Source organism: Gasterosteus aculeatus, chromosome 17 (assembly GCF_964276395.1).
Source record: "Gasterosteus aculeatus chromosome 17, fGasAcu3.hap1.1, whole genome shotgun sequence".
NCBI classification, from domain to species: Eukaryota; Metazoa; Chordata; class Actinopteri; order Perciformes; family Gasterosteidae; genus Gasterosteus; species Gasterosteus aculeatus.
In genome coordinates this window covers 20,361,726-20,377,879 of record NC_135705.1, presented here as the reverse complement: position 1 = coordinate 20,377,879, position 16,154 = coordinate 20,361,726, and the positions used below count along the sequence as shown (strand labels likewise).

General features: G+C 46.6%; 1 protein-coding gene across 2 annotated transcripts in view; it reads left to right on the top strand.

The window, feature by feature from the left end:
• Positions 1-16,154, top strand: part of cntn4 (contactin 4) — a 100,065-nt gene that overhangs the window by 47,182 nt on the left and 36,729 nt on the right. For both annotated transcript variants that reach the window (XM_040204296.2, XM_078091702.1), the window contains exons 6-9: positions 7,537-7,740; positions 10,804-10,906; positions 11,456-11,640; positions 14,964-15,103. In XM_040204296.2, coding sequence (XP_040060230.1) covers positions 7,537-7,740; positions 10,804-10,906; positions 11,456-11,640; positions 14,964-15,103 — 632 coding nt within the window. The remainder of the gene's footprint in view (positions 1-7,536; positions 7,741-10,803; positions 10,907-11,455; positions 11,641-14,963; positions 15,104-16,154) is intronic.

Genomic DNA, 16,154 nt, shown 5'->3' with positions numbered 1-16,154 from the left:
ATGCATTGAAAAAGTGTCTTTCTAAACCCAAGTGAACTTGGTGATGGCGCTCGCTGTGTTCTTTACTAGATATTACAAATACGTTACTAGTGATCGCTCACGTAGTTGTTGTTTTTTACACAATTTTAGAACATTTTGAAGGTTCTCACATAAATTCATTAAGACAAGATGACTAATGAGGACGAGGCCATGCTTCAAAGATACGGAACAATCTGCAGCCGGCCTGACAGCGAATACAAAGTGATGGTAAAAAAGGAATACAAATGAATATTCTGAAATGCATTGTTCTTTACTCCAAGCGCTATTGGGGAAACAGTTCCTCTCCTGACGATTTACAATGGATGAAATACATGTAAAGTTGGTGTTGTAATGTTGTTATATGGGTCACAGCCATTACAGAATTCTTTTGAGCTAAATTCCTGCTTCTGAATGGGGAGAAATTAGCGTGTCTTGTTGCATCTGGTTGCTTTGAGTGAATATAACAAAGCGTAGCAATTCTGCCCCCACTTCCTGAATACCAAACTGTGTAGGAGAGATTAAGAAAGTGGCTCCATTGCATGCTCACTTGACTCGAAGAATGTCTTCGAGAAAACAACATTGTATTTTTATCTATACGACAGCAAGTGAACAAACATATGTTCATTCGCCTGCTGTCATACGTTTCGTTCTTTTAGCGTGGATGTCTCGGTGTGGCATCAGCGGCCCACAGACAATAACAGGAACATAATGAAAGCTGGACGGCATGTGGCATCTGCTACATGTCCAATGGTGTATCTGCATTAGCTTCTGTCAATAACCAAAGTGAAAATAGAGCGGTGACATGTAGCGTCATGGTGTTAAACTGGCCGGAGTGTCCCTGGTTGGAGTGTGGCAGCTCCACCTGTAACTCAGCTGTGATCCCAACACACACGGAGGGGAGTTCAAATGCAGACGACACACCAAACATATGAGCTCACATAAATACAAATAAATCACATACTAAAAAGAGAAGAAGACAACACTAGGATTTGGGATATTTAACGTCCAATCCCCAAATGTACTTGATGCTGGTTGAAGCCACTGTGAGAAAAGGGAAGAAGACGAACCTCAAGGATCTGCTTCCTGCAGTGCTGCATGTGACTCATATTTAGCAGGGGTTTTATTTTCACCAGCCAGGGATTATGCTGCATTTAATCTGATTAGCAGACGACACATTTCACAATCTCCATGAGTAATCTGCCTTCACAGTCCTGCGTACAGTCACATTTCATCTGTCTGGGGACTCCAGCTCTCTGGAAACGTGTCACATGTCACTGTCACGCCGTCCGCGGCGAACGCACTTCCAAGCCCGCCTCACATTTTTGACGTAATGTGACTCAGTTACCTTCCAGTGAAGAGAAGCTTCAGTGACAAGCAGCCGGCAGCATGCCAGCTGCATGAAACTGGGGGTTGTGATTTCAGGCGGGGACGCTCTTACCTGATTGGACTTCCTAATCACATGTGAAAAAAGGTCACGGAGGAGTCCGGGTGTCTGAGCGCGCGTTTTCCCAGGAGACGTGTGAGTGACGTGCCTCCTCAATCTCTCTTTAAGCTCCTTAAAGTTCACAGTACACAAAGCTGCTGCTGTATTTGGACAGTGTGTGTGTGTGTGTGGGGGGGGGGGTCCTAAAGTATAGAAACCACGTTCAGACGCTCCCGGTTTGGTTGGTGTTCGATGGTGCACAGCCCCCGCCCCCCCCCCGTCCCCCCCGCCCCCCCCCCCGTCCCCTCTTGCCGGGTCGCAGCCTGCAGTCACACGTCGCGCCCTCAGGCTCCCCGCCGCATAAACACAAATCCCTGGGTGCCCACGGGGGATTTCGTCCCAGAAGAAATGGGCTGTCACCTGCTGCGCGAGGGGGGAAAATAACAACTGTGGAACAACATGACAGCCGGTCCGCAGCACCGAGCCGCTGCTCAGCGGAGCCTCCGCGGCTTTGTCACTGCTGCTGCAAAGTGGGATCGTGGAACGGGGACACTCACAGCGAACGTCTCGCTGCTGTGGAACGATGAAGTGAGGTCATGATGTCACTCTCCCCCCTGTGTGTATGTCCAAAAGTCATGTGCTGCACACTGCAGATGTATGAATCTTTGCCAAAGGTGACGAGGTGTGTCAAAGTGTGTTTATTGACGCTCTTTGTCAAAGAGTTTTCCCTCGACCTGCAGCAGCAGAGTAGCTGTGTCTCGTGAGGGCGGGACCGCCGAGGACTCATGTTGTCCCATAAGTCCCAGCGCGCTCATTCTTACATGTTGAAAGAATGATGCAAGCCACTTTGAAACGCTCAGGCACGTCTCTGTTGGGTTCTTTGTGATCTATTTCCAAGTAATTTACAGTTTCCATCACCCGATGGTCAAAGGAACAGACGCCGTCACAGGTTGTCAGTGCCTCTTTTAATGAAACATTTCTGTAATTGTCTGAGCTGTAAACTACATTTTAGATTAGATTATCATGATTACATTTAAATAGATCATTATAATCTTATATGTTAATTCATTTTTTTTTTAATTCTTGTTTGCTCCTGTCTCCTGGACGCATAGATATGGGGTTTTCTTTCAGGACCTTTAAGGAAACACTGTGTGTTACTGTAGCAAAAGGAAGACGGTACTGAGCAATATGATCAGCAATCCTACCTGCTGTTATTCAACAGTGGAGAGAATATAGAAAACCGCCTGAGTGCAGATCAGGACACACCCTGCAGCGCTGATCCGGCACAAAGGCAGAGCGACTGCTGCCTCCACGTGCACGCACACACACACACACACACACACACACACATGCACACTGTCCATCTCACAGAGCAATGTCAGCGCCCGCCACAAATATATGCTGTTTCTATCTGCAGACTCAAAGGACTGGGGGGGCTGGATGATCTCAACCTGGTCGCAACGCAAGTCGTGTTTTCTGAACCTCGAAACGACTCCCAAACGTGTGTGTTCTCCCAAACGCGCGAGGTCCAGTTCAACCTCCCGTCTGCCGCTGTAGATCAGAGGCAGCGAGGGAGGGAGGGAGGGAGGGAGGGGAGGGGGGATGCCGAGCGCCTGTCAGTTCCCGTCTCTTTCAAAGCCGGCCGCGTTTAATGGGCTGCCAGTGTGACCCAGCCGCGCTCCACGATTACCGTGTTTAGGCGCGGACCTATTTCGTAATGGCCAAAGACCTTCAAGGGGCTCTCAAGACTGAGATCACTTGTGTGCATCTCCTCCGCTGAGAGCACATCTTTTTATGTGATGTGTCTGTGTTTGCTGCTCCCACCCGAGGCGTCGACAATAGAGAGCATGTGCACGCTGTCCGGTCCTATAGAGGAAACGGTAGGACAGAGGATTCATGGAGCCTGGAGCAGATATGGGAGCGCTGCACTCAGCAACACTATGCGGGAGACTGCAGTTTATCTGAGGGGGGGATAGTGGTCGGCTGGGGGGGGTCGTCTGTTTGTTTGTTTTCTGGGCAGAGAGGAAGCTTTTTCACAGAAACTCTTCCGAATTGTCAAAAGTGTGGATCCTAATTCGACCAAATTGTGAGTTTGTGGACTTTTGTGGCTTTTCCGCACATGTTGTTTGGCTGCGTGACCTAAAGGATCTTTAGGGGCAGAAGTAGTTCATACTGTATCGTCTTGTTTCACCCTGTTTTACACAATGTGCTCCTCTCTGATTGTATAATTAATATGAAATATCAGGCAGCCGGTGCTCATAGTAGTACAGTGAACAAACGTTTTGACAGATGGCTGATTTGTTTGTTGGGCAGAAATAAAAAGGAAACACGTTGTTCTCCATGAGTATAGTGTGTAAAATCAAACAAATGCACGCTTTAAGCAGTGCAGCCGACCCACGGGGGATTTCAGTGGCCGGCCTTGTTTGCATTACAGGACATGGCTGACTGACGTCACCGACTGTAACAAACTCGCCAGGGCTGTTGACGCTGTCACAAGCAATTGCTCTGCTTTACAGTCGTTTCGTCTGGTTGTCACGCGCTGCTTTACCTTCAATGAGCTGCTGGAGGGAGATGTTGTTGGCTTCCATGATGCCACATTTACAAATCTGGAGAAACATCCGCGACAAATCAAGAGATGTTCCTAATTTGGACCGTATCGCTGAGTAGCAGCGTTCATCCTGGATGGATTCTTTACTGGGATGGCACCAGGTCTTTGTGAGCACCTGTAAACACGCATGTCTTCTGTGGTTCTGCTGTAGTTTCATAAAGTTGAATAATAAAGTCAACGGTGACTTTAGGTTGCGGACGGGACACGTACAGCGTCTCCTTGGGGTCCACCCCGACCTCCTCCCTACGCATGCTTTGTATTCCTAGCAAGCCCCTGCTAACACATTTTTATGAGGCTAATGGCGGCCACTAAATTAGCTCGGGCCATTATGCGTTCCTGTAGCTGCTGACACTGCAGAGTAGCATGTTGGCTGACAGCGTACTCACATAACTGCATGTGTGTCCATCCACAGGTGGCCCAAAGCTGATAGTCTTCCTCTTTCCAGGCCGTCATAAAAGATAATAGACTCATTTTGGGAATACTGCCCACCACCTTTGTACCAGTGCTCCATTTTTAAACGACAGTCTGGGTGTGATCTTAACCTCGAAAGGAGACGGCGTGTTTGACTTGCACGATTTGTTGGAGACTTTGAATATTCAGCGAGGCGTGTCCTTTGAAGCTGCTCCTCTCCCTCCTTTTGTCAGCGAAGCAGCTTCATTCATTGTGACTTATGCAAAATGATGTCTAACCGGGAAGTGAATCCACAAAGACCCCTTGAGGGACTTCTGCAAACCTCGCTGCACGTTTGGGAAAAGATTTTTTTTTGGACCGTGCGAAATCCAGATCATCGTATACTGTCAGATTAAAAAAGACCTTTGAAACCAAGCTATAGTTTACATGAACCCAAACCGTTAATTTGTGCTGCCGTCATCGTAATACAAATCTGTCTGTTGCCATGACAGTGGTCGTAATACGCTCCTGGCAGCTGGATTCCCTCCCCATTTTGTCTTTGAGATGTCCCTTTTTCATGTCCGGGAGCATTGTGTAACCCATGAAATCAATGCGCTGGATGATTTTGTGAACACGGCCCGGCCAGCTGCGGGAGACATCTCATTATGTTGGCACGTCTGCGGCGTTCTGCGCCTCATGTCGTGTCATGTGGGTCTTAAACATGGAAAGGAGAGCAGGTGCAGCCGCGGACCAAAAGCACCAGAGAGGAAACGCAAAGCAAACGCAAACGACAACATGCCTCATCCTGCCTTGAAGTGTCCCTTGTCCCCGTGGACAAAACCTAGAGCGCCAAGCGGTTGCGATCGGGCGGCTTCCCCATAGCGTACGGCGTCATCTCCTCTCGACCAGCAGGGGATCATGCTGTGATGAATGGCCAGCGAGCAATAAAGGGAGGCAAGACGAGTTCCTCCAAGACTCTTTTGTCTAATTGCTGGACCTCCAGCAAATGGTTCGGTTGAAGCTCAGCAGAGAAATAGCACTCGAACGTCAGTTGGACTCTCAGAACAGCAGATAACGTCCCACAGTTCAGGTTTGATTCATTTCTTTGAATAATGAAAGAAACATCCAGGAGTAGATCTCTTAACCGTTAACACATATACTGTGTATCGTATCCAGGGGCCCACATAATGGAAAATGTGACCTGGCAAACATACAGTGTTTGCATTTGTGGGGTGATGCTCGTGGGACAAAATGAGGTTGCGTCTTGTTTGCTCAGATACTCGCCGATTATTTCTGCATCAAATTTCTTTCATCTCTGCTTGCGAGATCATTTAAGAGATGGTGTCAGCGGTACAGGTATGGCGGTACAGGTATGGCAGTGAGTGTGACGTTGGTGTCAAAGCAGCTATTTCTGAAATGCATATTTGTTATGTTGTGCTCCTGCAAACCGGCATTGTTTACTTGTTTTGCACTTGCATTTGTCTCAATTTAAACCCTGGTTCACTCCGAATTGGATTATTGACCAGGTTAATGGAGTCCCATTAGGTAATTTAATCCACTGTAGCAGTCAATCATTAATTGTTGTTACATAGTAATTACAAAACCACTCGTCACTCGTTTATCAAATCCTCAATGATTGGCTTTTGATTTCTTCAATTTCTTCACTTTCTTAAATGCATCTCATTATTGAATCCTAATGAGCCAGATAACTGCATGAACTAAGTCGTCCGAAGGGACAAAGACTTTTGTGTCTATCAAGACGTCAAAATGTGTGTTTGGTTCCTTGAATTACTCCCAACACAAAGACAGGACATCAGAGGAAAGGTTGACATTCAAAGTGCAGCGACGTCTTATTGATTTCAGCAGTCTGGCAGGTTCTTGCTAACTCGATGCCTCACTTCCTGTTAGCGCTAACTTGCTCCTTCGCTTCCTCTATTTTAGACAGCTGAGATGTTATTCTGTAAAACGTCCCATAGAAATAGAGCCTTTAGCATCACATTAGCATGTCTGTACATCTCTTGTCAAATTCGGAAAGTTTGAAACAAGTGAGTGATGGAAGTATAAAGCTTTAGCCTGCTAGTCACCACAATAAAATGCTATGAGTTTACCTGTTAGCTGGCTAGCCTGTGGTGTGGCTGTGGTAGATAATGACAAGACGTTGGCTATTCGTGTAAATGACCTCTCGATTGGTTCATTCATTGATTATTTTATCAAGTTTTCAGGAATGCCAGCTACCATCCTTTTTTTCGAAACCGCTTACAGGTCAAATGTATTATTATAACTTAATTTCTCATGCGGATTATTGGCTTTAGAACATTTACCACATCAATATAGAGTAATGAAACCGGGTTCCCTCCGGGGCCCCCGGCTTCCTCCCACCCTCCAAAGACATGCAGGTGACTCTACAGTTGCCCGTAGGTCTGTGTGAAGGGTTGTCTGTCTCTATGTCAGCCCTGCCATTGACTGGCGACCAATCCGGGATGTACACCTCTCTCGCCCGATGTTCGCTGTCACTTTCTGCAAGTTATCTGATCAGAAGACCGTCTAAGGATGAGCGGAATAGAAGATGAACCACTCACGCTTTCCCTTGTTCAAATTCACTTCCTATTGAGAGAACATACCTTTCTCTTTCCATCACCGTTTCAACATGCACGCAGGCCTTGAAAAGGCTGTTTTTGTTTCCATGTACGGAAAGAGCTAAGAGGTTTTTGTAGAAACGATTCTGTCTTTCATCCATTTAAGCAGTTTTCACTCTATCTCTGTCAATTCTGGTTGTATCTGCAATCAGTCATGACTACTGAGACCCGAGTGCCTCCCAATTCCCTCGTTGGACATGCAAACCTCATTGGCATGAAAAATGGTCATTTGAAAAGACTCCAGATAATTTAGGATAATTCAATTTGTTCGCAACCTCGCACTGATCCTATCATCAATTTTCACCTTCACTTGATTTAACTTTGTCGAAATTTCCGCATCTACCCTCGGGAGGTCTAAAAATGATCACAAGCCGCTGCAGCCGCAGTGTGTCTCAGGCCGCCCTCCCAACCTCGCCGCCTCATTCATATGTGACAATCTCCTTTTCCCTCCTCGCCCACAGATCTCGTGTTCTCCTGGATCTTTAACGAGTACCCGACGTTTGTGAAGCAGGACACTCGCCGATTCATCTCGCAGGAGACCGGGAACCTGTACATCGCCATGGTGGAGCCTTCAGATGTCGGCAACTACACCTGTGTGGTGACTAATACTGTCACAAAGAGCCGAGTCCAGGGTCCGCCCGCGCCGCTGGTGCTACGCAGTGACGGTGAGCTTCTTCTTTTGTTCATGTTACTCGCACCAAACCACCTACATACCAGGCCTGGTAACCACGGCGCTTAAGACCGATGGAGGTTTGCACTGCTTAACCGGGCTGCATAATGGAGAGTCTACTAATGTCAGTATATTGTTACTGGGATATTAATCTAATGCAAATGTTGCCTTCGAAATCTATTTGGACTAAAGCAATCCATGGATTTTCAGATGACAGTTTTGAATATTTAGATTTGAATATGTGCACATCATATTATGCTTTAGACAATTTAATTCAACCATATTTGGTTACAGGAAGATGTGACATACACACTACAAAAATGCAAAAATGTACTGCAAATGTCACCCTCCACAAAGGTCACCAGTCCCCATCTTGTACGAGTGTTAAATAGCCGCTCACTAACACGTACATGTACCTCCTTCCACTTGCATCCTGTCATTGGATGTTGTTTTTCTTCTATATTTCGAGTATCAATTTAACCAGCAGTGAAAGAGGAAATGATCCAATGGTTGATTTAATAGTGCCATTCTGGGGATTTGGTCGCCTCCTCGGTTGTGATAAACAAACGAGCCGAACTGGCTTTGTTGTACCTGGAAGAAGAACAAATGGTTGTGAGAAATACAAATGAGACTCCACGGTTCATTATCTCGTCCTCTATTCATTGTAGCACGTCCTTTATTAACATGTGGATCTGATGCTTTAGGGTGGCCTTATCAAGGCCCACCGGAGGAAAGGTCACTTTCTGCAAGTAATATGATGCAGCCGTCTGTGCTGGAAGGGCGTTCCTTACCTTTATATAATGATACACATATAATGATACACAATGAAGTGTAATTTTCACTTAAAATGTTAAGTTGATCTGATTTAATGCTAAAAAGACTTGATGCTGGTAATACTTTGCTTTTACGCCCCCATTTAGCAAGTATAAGCAGTTTATAAGACATGATAGTACCTCTAATGTTAACAAACCCTCCCCGTGTTACCGAGCATCTATTGTTCTAATGAGTTATTAATGGTTCAGAGGAGGTCTGATGTGGATTCACAAATTGATACATAAAGTGCAAATAATTATTGCCACTAATGATTTGTCAGTTGACCTTGTGTTGGATATAGATGTATGTTTAATAGATGTGTACGATATTGTGTCACTCTGTTCACCCCCTCGTGGGTTTAATGTTGCATGTCGTTTCATTGCGTACAGACCGTACTGTATTACGCCGTATTCTAAAGTATGTCACACACATAGTGCTTGTTATAACCCATTAGTCTCCAGTTGACCTTTAAATGCTCTTGTGAAGGTTTGCTGTAGTAATATAGCACTCAGATCGCAATATTGATTAAAACAAGCTGAATCCTAAAGTCACAGCCGGAGAGAGAATACTAATGCAGTGAGCAGCAAATCTCTCATTTATTTTGTTCATATTCATTAACTGCTCTGAGCTTGTTAGTAAGGACAGAACCAATGACTTGTTTGAGGTCAGGGACTATTTTATATATTACTCCTATCAAGATCAGAAAAAGTAACTTGTTTTCAAAGTCCACAACTTGTTCATCCTGCGAAAGGAAACAGGAGTTTTACATTTGGGGAAGATATAAACACACATCTATAGTTTAGAATGAAATGATATCAATTGTATTTTTGAGAATAACTATTCATTCATCAAGTAATTCCATTGGTCCACGAAACCAAACCAAGGAAGGTATTTAGTCTGCATTTACTCCACTACAACGAGTTTATAATTTCCTGTGTTTCGATTTTCCCAAATCTAGTATTAAGAGAAAAGGCCAATCGGGTTGCCACGATTCTTTGAGCATTGATAACCCATTACATATTATATGAATTGAAATTAAGAATAAACATGGAGTCGTGTTTCAGAAATATATTAATCCATTATCCTTTGGACGAGAGACAGAATTGTGAATTTCTCGCCTGATTTGAAACATGTTTTTACACATTTCCAGACCATTTCCCCACCTGCTTCCCTCCTCTCCTTCTTCATTACGCCTCGATTTTGCCGCGAGAGCAGCAACGCGTCCGCTCCACCGCGGTCACGGGGGGGAGGGCGGCGGTGGGGAAGGTTGTCTCATTAAACAGGTGTCCCTTTCAAAAGGTTATGGTATGAGACAATTACCTGTCCGCTTCCACCCGTCCGCCTAAAATGGGTGATAGTGCTGTGGTTACATTCCAGTGCGAGACGCTTGTGATAAGGATCTGAATTAGCTTTCACAGTCACTCGGGCAGCCATCCTAACAACACATGCCTTGCCAAATCAACTAGATGAAATTGGCCTGTTTCCTCCGTCTCTAGAGCTATTTGTGCAGCACGGCCCTGAATTACAGCCATGGTCGAGGGAGGGGGGGCAATTGTTACACTGGTGGACAAAAGGGCTTGAAAATCCGATGGTGTGCGCCCGTGATTTGGCAAGTGAAATGACACCCATTACAAATACGTTGATATAATTTATCATAATGTGATTTGAGGGGGGAGACAAAAATACGCTCGAGCTGTCAGACACTCGGGTTTTTGATTTATGAATAAGTTTCTCCCAGAGCTGCAACAGCAGAGAGCACACGTTCCCTTCCTCGGCTTTATTCAGAGAGATGCAGAGGAGCGGTATTATAACCCAGCAGAGCTGCTTTGTAGACACAGAGGCGTCACTCGGGGGGGTTTGTGGGCCCGTTTTCTGGTTCATAGCTGTTAGCGCCACGTAACAAGATGAAACTCATTCGGATGTGAAAGCCCAAACGGCCTGTGAATTCTCTAAGACGTCTCTTTTTCATTCAACGTTAGCGGTTAGCGCATCCAATGGCGAGTTGTGTTTCGGCTTCGTTTTCTCATTATTTTCATTGGGGAGCGTCATGTGACTCCGGCGACATTTTTTGCAAGTTGAAAAACGTTTCACTTCTGGGGTAAAAAAAACAAACAAACAACAACAACAAAAAAACGTTTGTACTTGAAAAAAAGTTTGCAGATGCCGTGTGACAGCAGCCGAAGCCTCAGCCGCTGCGTTTATTCTCAGTTTCCTGTTGCTTGGCTCATTTGCGTTTGTCTTTCAGGTGTGATGGGTGAATACGAGCCAAAGATTGAAGTTCAGGTTCCGGAGGTCGTTCACGTTGCCAAAGGGTCCACGGTGAAGCTGGAATGCTTCGCTCTGGGAAAGTAGGTCCACTCTGCAGTGCCAGACCCGCACGCTCAATCGCACGCGAGAGGAAAGGGATTGAGACCGATACGTTTCTCTACGCTGAATCTATCAAGCTGCTTGCAATAGTAACAACGACGAAATCATTTTAAAAAGTGAAATGTGGTCAGAAGAAATAAATGTTTATTGCCCTCCTCAGCCTGCTTTTGAATGAAATATTAGGGTTTTTTATGAAATACGAGGGTTATCTGTCTTTCATGTGGAAAAAGATGGGGGCATTTGGGATGTAAACTTAATGAAAATATATTTAAGACTCAAAACTGTTTTAAGTGGTTGTAAGTGGTTTGTCTGATAGTAGTTGGTTTCAAGCATCGGCCGTACGTAAGAAGGGGACGTAGTCAGGATATCATCAACCATGGCTTTGTCGGCTTCAATAAATACCTTGAGTTCAGTATTTTATCTGCCGCCATCTTTTAAAGATATTCAGGGACTTGAATTCATCATGAATTAGTTCACCAGCACATCCGTCATAAAACAGGGTAAAAGCTGTGACTTGTAATTTCTCACAGCCCGGTGCCGTCTATAAACTGGAGAAGAGTGGACGGCGTTCCCTTCCCCAGGAAAGTGGACATGAGGAAAGCCAGCGGAGTCCTGGAGATCCCCTACTTCCAGCAGGAGGACGCCGGCACATACGAGTGTGTGGCGGAGAACTCCAGGGGATCCAACGCGGCCAAAGGGAAGCTCTCTTTCTACGGTGGGTGAACCTGACAGACATGAATATTTGACCAGCTCGCACCACATCTGTCCGACCTGCTGGGACTGAGAAGCGGCAGAGAGCGGACACAACCGGTCTGGTAACAGCAGTCGGCGGCGATCAGGCAGAGGCCCGGCTGGTTTTAACGGCACATCAAAATGATTAAAGGCTGTCGGCCATGATGCCTCTAATATTTTGATCCGGATTAAAGGAGTGATGGGGATGATGCTGAGCCCTTGGACACGACCTTGTTGGTGAGCCCGCTATTGGGTGCCACCAGATGGCATCTGGTTGACGTCCAACTTGACTGGAGATTAAAGCCGGTAAATGTACTATACATAGGCCTGTGGCACATATGTCAGGGACAGAATCCGCACAGCAGCATCTGGATCCAAAGGAAAGGGGTTAGGGTTAGGCCCATGCCCCCCCCATTAGTTACACCTATTCAGTTCAGATATGAAGTCGCCCCATTTAGATAGGAAATATTTACAAACCATGTACTGAACATCTCAATTTAGATCTAAGTATGTATGTATATGTATGTATGTATGTAGATTTGTAGATTCATGGTCGCACAACAGTGGTAAACATGTTCAGTCTGTGAATTTTCCTCCCACCACGACCTCCCTTTGCCCGCCTCCCTCCGGTTCGTCGTGCTGGGTCAGCCGTCAGACATACCTCATTCGGGGCATTAAACAATTTGCTGTGATTTACAGCAGCCCTGGACGCCCGTCGCCCCGCTCGCCCCCCACAGCCTGCAGAGGCTCGATTTGTCCCTCGGAGCTGTGGCTCCTGTCTCGTTTTTGACGTGTTTGGTCAGTGTCTCTCTCTCTCTCTCTCTCTCTCTCTCTCTCCTGCTGTCAGCTGCCAGGTGACATAAATCAGTGATCTTATTTTGAATTAAGCCTTTGAGACATTGGCCAGCAGTGTAAGCCAGTGGGGGAATCCGTACGGTTTCTCTTGTGTTGGAGAGGAGATGAAGGCGTTACTCCACTTTAACATGTGGACGTGATTCCCACCGGTAGCAAAGGGCTTTAAGTGTCTTTTGGATACGAAGGAGCTACTTTTCTTATTCATAACTTCAATCTCGTCTGACTAAAACAGGATTTCAAGAGCGTCTCTCGTGGTGGAATTTGATTTATTGAACCTTCATACAGCAGAACTTCACTTCGGTTCAGCTTCCCCATGGCCACTGTCTTTTTTTTTTTTCTGCGGTTTTCAACTAACACCCAAACCAAGGACAAGGGCTCTCGTGAAAGAAACACTCAGGGAGAAGAAAAATAAAAATCTTCTTTTGCTCCGTCGTTGCTGTGCATTTGAAGCTGTGACGGGTCGGCGCCCTGAATTCTCCTCTGCGTTTCTGCAAACTTCACCGCTGCATTATCTCACAGCGATGCCACTGATTTAAGCAAATACACCCCCCGTCCCCCCCCTTTGTCCTCAGCCACTTGACGTTCGCTGTGATTGCCTGCGGCTCGGTGGCAGAGACGGGCTGCCGGCTCTCGTTTGGTAACCGCTGACTGAGAGTCGCTGCGTTGGCAGCGGGCCGAGGGACGGAGTGAGGCGCCCTGCCTGCGAGGGGGGAGAGGAAGAAAGAATACAAATACAATGCAGGCCTGGAAGGTGCATCGGGCGGGGCGGCTCGGGCGGGGCGGCTCGGCCGGACGGGGTGGAGGGTCGCTGCAGCGGGGGACAGACGTGATGCCGAGTGATGAGGATACTTCCAGCCATCAAAGACTCGTAAAACTGAAATAGATTTCTAAAAGGAAATGCATCATCATTTTGTAACATGACAGCTAGAAAAATCAACTGCAGTACTATTTCTAATATATATATATATATATATATATATATATATAAAAACATGCAACATTATCCAAGACTTGCAGACTGATTTGGATCAATGGATAATCTATTAATCAATTAACATGTAATGTGTAATAGCTGGTAACAAATTAAGATAAATGGTTCCTGCCTGAGGCCCAAAGTCTTTCCTCTGTAGGATTATAAAACAACAGAAGCATCAACCGTCGCCCTTTTCCCCCCGTTTGGTGTTAACACAGCCGGGCCGCCACGAGGCCCGTAGTAAGTCACATGATGCGCGGCGAAAAAAATGAGCCTCTGACACCCGGTGGACTTTGATGATGAATCCGTGCCGACCTCTGGCCGCACAAATCCCCCCCCCTCGGTTCTCCCCGTCCCCTTTCTCTTAAGCCGCCGTCGCTCCGTGTTTCTCAACACCCGCGTGCACGCGGAGACGCCGTCGGGATGCGTGTGCAGTGATGGAATTTCTCGCCGCGTTGTCCTGCGTAGCCGGAGCCAATTAGAGCAGGCGGTTGTCCCGCCACTGGAAAGCCACCGCGAAAAAGGTCAGTCGGGAACGTGCGGAATGGAAGAAGCGCGGCCGGCCATTACTCTTGTCCCGCCACTGGCCTTGTGTGACATACAGCGGTTGTAGGTCGACCTACGCATCACGTCGGGCGCACGGAGCGCTGAGGCCGCTTTACTGATCAAGTTTTATGGAGCGCTTTGTTTTTAGGGGGGGGGGCTCATTCATTAAATAACCTTGAGTTACTTGCGTGACACAGCAAGAATCAATTGTCCTTCTGTATAATTAGACATCAGTTAGTCAGATGGGATCTAATGGGGCGTTTTTATGGCACCAGAAGCCGACCTTGTGTTTAACTGGCTGGTTTTCCAGGTTTCTGTTAACTTTGTGTCTTTAATGAGGGGATTAAAAGAACCACATCCAACCATATAAACGTTGGCGTGGGCTTATTTGAAAGGCTTTGTGTGGACACATGCCTGACAACGCATCCACCTGGTGGGGACCGGTAATCCTTCTTGAGACAAAATGGGGGACAAAGGTATAATCGGGTTAAGATTAGTGGTTACGGGTGACGTCCATTGCTGTAGCTCAGGGCTGTGCTGCACAAACTGCTCCACAGAGGGACGAATGGGATGTTTCATTCAAAAAATGCAAATATACAATGTTTGTACCTTCTTGTTCCGTTGTGCCACTTTGTAATTTATATTTGTGCGAACATTGTTATGCTCACCTGACATGAAATACACAACACAAGCGACAGATGATTCAGCAGTGCCACTTCAAAATGGGAGCATGTGTTACTTCAAATGCCCGTTGCCTCGACTCCTCCCTCCTTGCAACCGGCGGCGGGAGATATGAACGGAGGAAAGGAATTGAGGATGCACAAAAATCCGACATGACGGGTTAATATGCAGATTCATTGAACTTTGAGGCGCATTGTTACATCTCGCTCGACACGCTGGCTTCACTGTGGTGTCTTCCCCGTTTCCTCCAGCTCCTCCACATCTCATCGAGAAGCCCCAGGAGGCCCAGAAGCTCATTGACGACTCGTTGGTGTGGGAGTGCAAAGCCACGGGGAAGCCGAAGCCTTCTTACCGATGGATGAAGAATGGAGAGAACCTGGAGGCCGCCGAGGTGAGATCTGCTGCCGTCTTTAGAAACCGAGGACAAAGTCCCTCCCGGCTCGCGCGCTGCACTCTTAAGCGCTTCTAGTGGGGAGTGCGAGCGGCCGCGCACTCTACCTCCAACGCTCTGTTGCGCTGTTTGTTCGCGCTTCGCCCACTAATTAGCATGCATTGTGTTCCTCCTCGCCACAACACGCCGCCTCCCGTGCAGCAGTGCGCTGGGCAATTTACTCCCAGGACGCCGTTCGGCTGAAAGGGATCGGACTGCGGCTGCTGTGCCGAAAGTGTTTTACGCTCCCGTAGAAAGCACAGTGATGTAAGAGCTGCTCTAATCTTGTGTTAAATCTCTCTTTGCCAAGTGCTGCTATTAATCCATCGCCACCAAACGTGGAAAATATAAAGACTGTATATCCTCCTTCCATTCCTCGATGCCATTGCTGAATTCCCATTATGTATTTAATGATGAGAGATGGGCTCATTTCTGGCTCCGGTCAGCTTTTCTATGCAGCAAGCTTTTGCAAAAATAACATTTCTTTAAAACCAGTTTAATATTGCTTCATCATATTGTATTATGATCATTAGAATCGGATCATTTAGCCAGGTTGTTGGGGAATGATTGATTAGACACTGAAGCGCAGCTTGCACCTGATAACTAAACAGGCATAATGTGAATACGCTTCATTAGACAAGAAGGAAGAAAGCCGGCAAACACACCAGAGGATATCGATCAGTCGAATGTAATATGCGGCGTTGGAGGGAACCCAGTCGGTCGGTGCTGTTGCCAGAAGCATCAGGCTCACACAAAAAAAAAAAAAACAGCCCGGTCGCCCTCAGGGAAGAATAATCAACAATCTGCTCAGCGAATGGCTTCCACGTGACCCAAACCTTTTATCAGGTATCACGCTGGCGTTTGCTGGACACCACGGCTGTAATTCCGCTCACGTTTCTTCTCTCCAATCAAGTAGATATCAGGTTCATTTGTAGCGCGTGCTGCAGCATCCTGTTTCATTCTGTGAATGTGAACTCATCACTTCCTCCTTTTATTCTCAACTGAACGAAAG